The sequence below is a fragment of the Cebidichthys violaceus genome, unplaced genomic scaffold (genome assembly GCF_023349555.1).
Source record: "Cebidichthys violaceus isolate CVI_PGR_0920_01 unplaced genomic scaffold, fCebVio1.0.p SCAF_22, whole genome shotgun sequence".
In the NCBI taxonomy this organism is placed as follows: Eukaryota; Metazoa; Chordata; class Actinopteri; order Perciformes; family Stichaeidae; genus Cebidichthys; species Cebidichthys violaceus.
Genome location: NW_027176395.1, coordinates 10,500,444 through 10,509,030, shown reverse-complemented (window position 1 = coordinate 10,509,030; position 8,587 = coordinate 10,500,444). Strand labels below are relative to the sequence as shown.

The 8,587-nt window shown below is 42.1% G+C and overlaps 1 protein-coding gene across 8 annotated transcripts in view; it reads right to left on the bottom strand.

Annotated features, from left to right (window-relative positions):
- Positions 1-1,166: 1,166 nt before the first annotated feature.
- The window catches only part of meis2a (Meis homeobox 2a), a 78,565-nt gene continuing 71,144 nt past the window's right edge, over positions 1,167-8,587 (bottom strand). For 3 of the 8 annotated variants that reach the window (XM_068717859.1, XM_068717862.1, XM_068717861.1), the window contains exons 10-12: positions 8,413-8,471; positions 6,560-6,670; positions 1,167-2,668 (exon numbers count right to left, since the gene is read on the bottom strand). In XM_068717859.1, coding sequence (XP_068573960.1) covers positions 2,355-2,668; positions 6,560-6,670; positions 8,413-8,471 — 484 coding nt within the window. In that variant the 3' untranslated portion in view covers positions 1,167-2,354. Of the gene's footprint in view, positions 2,669-5,973; positions 6,073-6,559; positions 6,671-8,412; positions 8,472-8,587 lie in introns of all 8 variants that reach the window. The other 5 variants (XM_068717864.1, XM_068717865.1, XM_068717866.1 and 2 more) reach the window with 3 other exon arrangements.

Genomic DNA, 8,587 nt, shown 5'->3' with positions numbered 1-8,587 from the left:
GCTGCAAAACGTTAGAAAGGAGCAGAGCACACCGAGAGCCATCGTTCTGACTATCGGAGCAATTACACTTGGGACAAATCCTCGCTCTACTATTTGAACACCAGGGAAAGAGAGAACTGTGAATCCACCTAAACTAAATAAACTTCTTTTTAAATTCCAAATGAAGCTTAACCCTACCTTATTACACAAGCAATAACTATCTAAAATATTATCTCACATGGTTAATTTGCATTTAATAGAAAATTGGGATTTTTTCTTCTTCAAGAAAATTAAGTAAGAAATAAATGCTCTTTGGAAAATGTAATTTAATTTAGTTTATCCTGACATTCTTGTCCCTATACATTTAGGGGCTGGAGGCCACTGTTGAGCTTTTTTATTCATCACCACATCACTACTGACAGTTTATCCTTTGGTCTAAAACTTAGCTGTGTTGGTGGTAAATTTGCTCTGTAATTTGCATCCTTCATTTGCATTTCACAGTTATTTATCATTTACAGGACATATTTGTGTGCCTAAATAAATTGCCAAGGTAAAATATATTTCAACAATAATTTGTTATTGTTATTATGAAAGGGCATTCAATAACTAAATGGACAGTCTGGTTAAAACAAGCTACTGCAAATAGATTGCTGGAAAAAGTGGGAGCTTGACTGTTGTATTTTCTGATCATTTACAAAACTAAAACTTGAGGCCTTGTTGACAAAAAAACAACGCATCCATAACATGTTCTCTGAACAATAACAATAATAATACAAATAATAATATTAGTAATAATAATAAATCAATTAGTATTATTACTATTATGTGGATAACAACTATGTTTATAACACAGTTAATCACACAAAAATCTAACAAAAATCAAAAATGAAATATTTATTACAGCATTTGTGACTGAACACCTTTTAAACATTACGTCACAGTCCTCATACAAGTATTTAATGTATTTTTGACAAAGCTTAAGGGAGACGGCATCTTATCATCTAGTGAGGAACACGTGCTGAAAAAGGAAGGAATTCATGGACATACAATATCAATGCCACAGCAGATCTGAAACTAGCAAAAACATTCTTTTTCAATTGAGGTAAACACATAGAATATCTAACATGAAACAATTAATAGACTGAACTCTGTACGAAGTTTGTTACAATATTCTCTCAGCTCCCCCCCCCCCCCCCCCCCAAAAAAAAAAAGAAGCATTGAGTTCATAATTTAGGTTTTTTTTTTCCTTTTTTTTTAGTTTTAGGTTTTTTGGTGCATCAACCATCAAATGCTTCTCCAGTGCCGCAGAATCAACGTTTGTGTCAGTATTGTCCTTATGGCAAGAGTGTTGATCCGCAGATAAAGAAGCGCCGTAGGATGTTGCTTTTCCACTATTAAGCTTCCTTCAAGAGGCTCTTACCAATGAGAGTCCAGGGTACAAAAAAATAAAATAATATTAAAATAAAAATGTATAAAACCAACACAATCCAGTGCTTGGGCAATTCAAACAAAGAACTTTTTTTTCCTTTAAAACCTACAGGGCAACATTCATTCATGAACCAAAAAAAGAGGGGCATGACAAATGTTCAAACTGAATCTTCTGGAGAGATCCGGTGTCATTTAGCAGCCTTCTCGGATCATGCCCTGTTCTTATGAGGGACAGGACCTGATTGCCCTCTATGGTTTGAGATGTTCCATCTTCTTGTTGTTTTTTTTTCTTTTATAGTGCTGTGCTGCGAGACAGTTTCTCCTCCAGGAAGGAGCACACACAGTGTGAGAGAGAAAAGGTTAACCTTTAATTCTAAAACTAGCTCAGGAAACATAAACCATGTGATCAACAAAAAATGCACAAGTTTTAACTTATTTATCTATACTTTTTATACTACAGTAGTTATAACTCTTGGAGTCCTTCTGTTGTTTCTTTTTTAAATCTTCCAGAGTGATTTTATTTTAGAAGTGTTTGAGCGCGTCACATGAAAGTGTACTGAACATGTTTATGATGGTGTGAGTGAGTGTGCGAAAAGTGTGTGTTTTTGAGTGTGTGCATCTGTCCGTTCTTTGCACACATGTACGTCAAAACATCCTCTGTTGATCTTTACCAAAAGCCCAAGACTTTACAAAGTGTTCTTGTCAGCTTGGTCCTCCGTTTGGATGAAAGTAACAAAATTGACAAGTCTAAAAAAAAAAAAAAAAAAAGTATTATCACAGCTCATCTGGAATTCTGTTTCTTAAGTGTCAAATTCTGGTCAAAAGGGTTCGCTTTTTATTCTTAAAAATAGTCTCCAAATAGGATTTATTGTGGTCTGCTGCTTTCTTTTTTTAAAACTGTTTTCTTGTAGTAGCTGCTGTTGTCATGGTAGCAAAGTTCCCTTATACTATTGGGCATGGATGTCCAGGCCTTGTCCTCCAGCACTGGGGTCAATGGGAGTGAGCAAAGGGGGTCTCTGTGCAGACATGGTCATTCCTGGGTGCGATGAGGGTCCTCCATGCATCAGCATGGCGTGGTGGGGATGGTGATGAGGGTGGTGGGCGTGGGGGTGGTCGGGCAGGTACGCGTGGAGAGGTGGTCCGTGTCGGAGCTGGGAAGGGTGAGGGGTCATCTGATGAGGGTTGGTGTAAGTTGGTGGGGCCATGCTCATGCCCATAGGACCGCTCTGAGGTACGTACTCCCCTGGCATGCCTGGCAGACCTGAGAGAGAGACAGAAAGAGTGAACTTAATTTACACACTCAACAAAACGTTTTTTCTTTGACATGTTCCTTCTTCATTAACAGGGCTTAACTCAATTTAAACCCGCAACTTCAACAACAAAGGGCTTAGCGGATTTTATGACACTGCGTCTGTGACTACAGAGTTTTTAGCTTCGACAAGTAAAGAGAGACATTATTGCACTGGGCTATTTTGGGCTATGGTGAGTGGTTTACAATGCCCAATAGCGTTGTGGTCAGGTCTCAGGTTGGAAAATGATCCTCAGTCATTCACAGACACTGCAGTCCTGGAGGATGTGAGGAAAACCAACCAGCCGTATTGATGTGAAGAAGTGCTAATACTTTTACAAGTGGAACAGTCAATTCCCCAGCTGACTTAAGTGACAAACCGAACAGGCATTCTCTCATGAGGATGAGCCTCTGTGAACATATTTGATTTAGAATGCCTTAAAAAAGTTATTAAATAATTTAGGACTCAGTTAGCTGTATCAACAAGACAGAGAGCAATAAAGGCTCAGTTCCACTGAATGAAAGCATTTTAAGCAAAAACAAAGTTCTGCTCTTAAATGCACGGAGCATGTATTTTGCAAGTAGAAACAGAGCAGCAAAGATAAAAGAGAAAAGAAAGGAAATGCAGGGGTGGTATACTGATGTCCCCTAAGATGTACTTCACTTCCTATGTGTAGAGACCTCAGCATGCTGGCATCTCTCATACTGTGCCAGGACCCAGGACACAGAGCTGGCTCAGCAGTGCCACTGTTTGGCTTTGTTGAAATCAGAAACAAAAAGGTAAGGTGTGGGGGGGTTGCTCCTGGAGCCTGGGACTGTAGTATGGGAACATGGCTGGTCTAAAGGCCTGGACCTTGGGGAGAGGCGAGTGAGAGCAGGGGGTCCCGCTGGAGCCAGGGGGCCTGGGTCTGGGATTGGGTTCTGGGCCGACCTGCTTTGTAATGTGAACCCCTGGGGGATTAGAAGCTGTAATAGGAGGGGAGAGGTCGCTGCAAGGTCACTAGGCATGCTCACTCTCTGCATTCCTCCACTTAGTACACTGCAATTAAGAAATTACACTGGAGGGCCCCGGTGAAGGGAAGAGGAGGAGGGAGGAGGACAGAAAGGAGAGAGGAGAAAAAAACAAAAAGGACAGCAAAGGCCAAGATTAATGACCAGTCTCATTGGTTGAAAGCTGTGCTATTTTCTAATACTCCCTTTCCATGTCAGTTCATTTGAAATGCACATGTTTGTCAGAGCAGGTCTCTTAAAACCTCACTACTGGGGTCATAAAATAAATAAATCATTCAGGGAGTTGGGGTATGATGGGTGCCCTCACCTCCATATAACCTAGAGCAGCTCCTGTTAAAAGGCCCAGCAGATGTTTTTGACACTGTAAGCTGGTAATCTCCAGTCTTGTAAGCTGCAGTCATTCTGTTAAGTAGATCTGAGACCCCCTCCTTTATTAACAAGAGTGGTAAAACCATCTGAAGACAATAACTGAGGACAGACTGGGCCTCTCTCTCTCTCGCTCTCTCTCTCTCTCTCTCTCTCCATCTCTGCATGCCTGACTCCCTGGCTGGCTGTGCACTTCTGTTATGGCACAGCGGTCCTGCTCAATAGCTGGCCATAATTAAGTACCAAATATACCATATTGTGTGGCTGTGTAATCAAATCAAGAGAGGATAATATTCCTCTGTATTAAGCTATTAATGTAATTGGTCATGAAGCATAAAGTATGTTACGTAATTAAATAGTCTCAAAATTATATAGCCGTATATTAAGAATTAGCCAACCTGAGCAAATGTTGTCTCTGTGTGGCTGTTTTAGGGAACATTGCTTCCTGATTTTTTTTTTCTGCTGCCATTAGCAAAGACAGGAAGGGATGAGAAAAAACGAGCGAGAGACGGAGAGAAACAGAGGGTGAGAGAGAGAGAGAGAGAGAGAGAGAGAGAGAGAGAGAGAGAGCGAGAGAGAGCGAGAGAGAGAGAGAGATGAAGCAAAGACTAGAGGGGTGAAATGATCTCTGTCGGCAGAATTGCCGCTGTGACCCTTTGGAAAATTCAGTCTCCATTTACATATAAAGGGTTCTTTTAATCAAGGTAAGTGTTATTATATTGTGCCTCATTGAGCAAGGGAGTTTAGGTGTTAAAATAAAATCTCTTCTGCTCTGCCGCCTTTGGGATGTGATATGTCTTGATTTTTCAAATGTCAGCACTGTGGCACAAGCGGGAGGTGGAATGGCCAGCTTAATCAGACTGCAGCCATTTAGCTGAATGGGGATTGTGTGTGTGTGTGTGTGTGTGTGTGTGTGTGTGTGTGTGTGTGTGTGTGTGTGTGTGTGAGAGAGAGATGGAGAGTCAGAATTACAGCAACACAGAGAGACTGTATCTGTATGTGTGAAAGAGATCCCCTCCTTTTAGATGCAGTCATGCTTGTGTCTACAACCTTACAAATTTATCTCAATGTGTCCCTGCTCTTGTCTGTGAGTCTCAGGTCAGGCTAGTCACTGGCCCCCGCCCCCCCTTAAATCGTCTCCCTCCAGTAAAAAATAATCAAAACACACAGACTCATTCCTCCCTTTACACAGCTCAAACCAAACCCCCAGTGAAGGATTGGCCATGTCACCCACGGCCCGTATATCTCGCTCAGGGACCGTAATGTACTGCGGTGTTCCCGTCTTTGCATATAAGATAATTTGGGCATCAATCCTTCCCCAGACAGATTTATGTCACTCTGAGGACAGTTTCACTTCTCCTTCTTTATCGCTTCACTGGAGCCTGCTTAATTTCTCCCCGTCAGCCCCTTCCCCAGGAGATGTTATTTTTTCCCTAAATGTCCAACATTTGCATTGGCTGTCCAGGATGGGGAGAGCGATGGTGCTGTTGTGATAAATAAATTTGCGCATGCCATGCCAGGTTGTTTCTTCCCCTCCTACTTCTTGTTGTTGTTCCTGTTGTCTGGCGCCACAAGTCGACGGGTCCTCTCTGTCCCAGGATGGTTACCCCTTTTTCCCAAGTCTTAAATTCATCCTTGGCCACTGCCCCCCCCCCCCCCCCCCCCCCCCCCCCCCACCTTACCCTTAAAAGCATCTTGCTAAAACAGCCATGCATCCTGGCTCATAGTTGTTGAGGTTGTTGTCTAGTGGGTAGGGTGTCGGAGGTTGCTGCAAAATTATGGCCAGTGTAAGAAGGGTTAGCGCGGGTGAAATGAAAGGGAATAGAGGGTGAAAAAAAATAAAACCCATAACCCAAAAAACAAATGAATAAATAAAACAAAGAAAAGAGCCCAGTACTTACTTCCCCCTTTTTCTTTGCGTTTTGCTTTACAAGATGGAGGTTACATGTAGTGCCATTGCCCATCCATGCCCATATTCATCCCCATTCCACTCATAGGCCCTAGAAAGAGAAGATAAATGCCAGAAAAGGGTCAGAAGGAGTTTGAAGGTCAGAGGAGACCCACTGATAGAGAGGATGAGTGGTTAGCGTTAGATGGAAAATGATTAGGGAGGTGAAAGATGTAAAGAAGTAGTAAGTGTTTTGCATGGCATGCCACAAATCCCTTTTGTTATGATAATTTACAAGGGATTTTCCCAGATGTGTTTGATTAGAGAAAAAAACAAAACAAGCAAGACAGGCAGCAGACAGTCTGGGGAACAGTGAGGAGACTTTTAAAGAGAAGTGTTATTGTGGTTGTGTAGCAGTTGTTAGTATTAGGTTTACGTGGCTGACTCCGGGACTTGCTCCGTGCTGAGGTGACTTAATCTCATGCTACAGACCAGAGGATCAGTGTTGATCAGCTGTGCAATAACTGAGGGTGAAACTGGTGTCTGGTAAAGAAGGAATGAGGGAACATGGACGCAGGAAGAGAGGGGGACGGACTTACCAGCTGGTCGGATCCCCATGTGTTGCTGACCATCCAGCACGAAGCTGCCCATTGGCTGGCCCTCTGGACTGTATGCTGCTCCTTGGCTCACTGAAGGATCAAGAAGAAAACCTGATTGTAGTCAAAACGTGGACATGAAAAAGGGAGGGGGGAAGAAGAAGAGAAAACACACCAGACAATCAGCAATTGTCCCAGCTCCAGCCCAAACATACTGAAAGACATTGTGCTCATGTTTGTGGACCGCATTGACTGACGCGTGGCATGCAAACACGCATACAGTAGGTCCCAATGCATGCAAGCACTCACACACACACACAGACACACACACACGGACGTGTGCACACACCAGTGTCATTCAAAACCACATTCACATTGTTCTCTAAGAAGAAAGCATGCGGTTTGACAGGATGAGAAGAATGTCTGCCATGGGGCAGATCACCCAGTCAGTACTCAAGTCAATAGTCATCTACTCCTTGACATAACATAACTCTAATTGAACATTATTGAATATTCTGAATGATTTACCTGATTATCTGTTATGATACAGAAGAATCAGTAGCAATCAATTTTCGCAGTTGTATCTTGTTTTGCCTACTATTAGCCCTAATGAACCGATGCTCTTGGGAGACTGTAGAAAACAGTGAATTCTAGGACTATAGCAGTATAATCTTGGATAATCTGTAATTCGTAAAGATTAGGGGGAGCTGTTAGTCATGCTGTTTTTGTAGAGATTGCTGATTGGCACACATCGGTTGCATGCTAACAAATATTCCACACTAGAGTGCTTAAATTACAGAAAGAGTCACCCACATTTGTAAGTGCATCTCATTTTAATCACGGCTCATATTTGTTTTGAACAATCTCCACTCCGGTGTGTGGGGACCTTTTTTAAGACGGGGAGCTTGCTAATCAACAATAACAGCTTTTCCCTCCCTGAGACAAATTGCTTGGCTTCTTTTTGGTAATGCCAAAGTCAATGAAGCTTAAGGTGACTGAATCATTCCACAGGATCACAGAGTGGCGTGTTTACTACTCAGCTGGTGCTTTTTGTAACCTGACCACAATAGATATGGGAAATAAATGTGTAATCAATTAACAATTTGAAGCTTTCCATAATCTGTTTTAAGAAAAGAAAATCTCTCCCTGTGTTGGCGTTAAATCAAAACATTTGATCTGATTTAATCAAGGCATATTATTTAACTCATTCTTCCTCCTAAGGGCAGCTTTCATGACTGAAAATACATTAACTGATACTGTTATACAAAAAATGTGTCTAAGCAGCTATGTAGCAGTCTTGATATTTGAAATGTGCAGAATGACTACTTAATATTAAAATTCAGAACAGTGATTCTTGAGGGAATAAAATAAAAACGCAGCAGAAAAAGTAAAGGGAATCCCCCCTAACCCTCGACTGTAAAAAAAAAAACAAAAACAGCCTTAAAGAGGAGATAACTCATAAATTGCTGCTAGCAATTCTGGCACTCCTCTTGTGTCCAATTAGTAATTCACAGAGAGGGTGCTAATATACCTCTCTCTCCACTTAGACTGGGAAATCTCCAATTAGAGTCAATCAGCAAACGGCCCGCACCCACTGCTGAACCTATTTCATACAGAAAATGGAAAAGGGGATGAAGGGAGCAAGAGAAAGAAGAGGGAGTAGTCAAAGGAATTTTTTCGGGGGGTGGGGGGGTGGTGCGATGTAGGGTGCCCCTTTAAAAAAGCTGGGCTCCAGGCATGATGTGCATGCCAGCAAAGGATTTAGAAAGGGTGTCTACATGCTGGGGAAAGAAAGAGAGAGAAGCAGCACTCAGCTGCTGTACGTCGACTGGGTTGTTCTTTTTTTTTTTTTTTACCTGCTCGATTTGACTGGTCAATCATGGGCTGTACTATTCTTCTCCTGGCGTTAATGAACCTGGCAGAGAGAAGAGAAAAAAAACAGAGGAGACAAACAAACGTTAAATCACCCCGCATTCACACACAGAGAGATTCATCACAAGCCTCCACAAAGACAAAACAGTTTTGCATGAC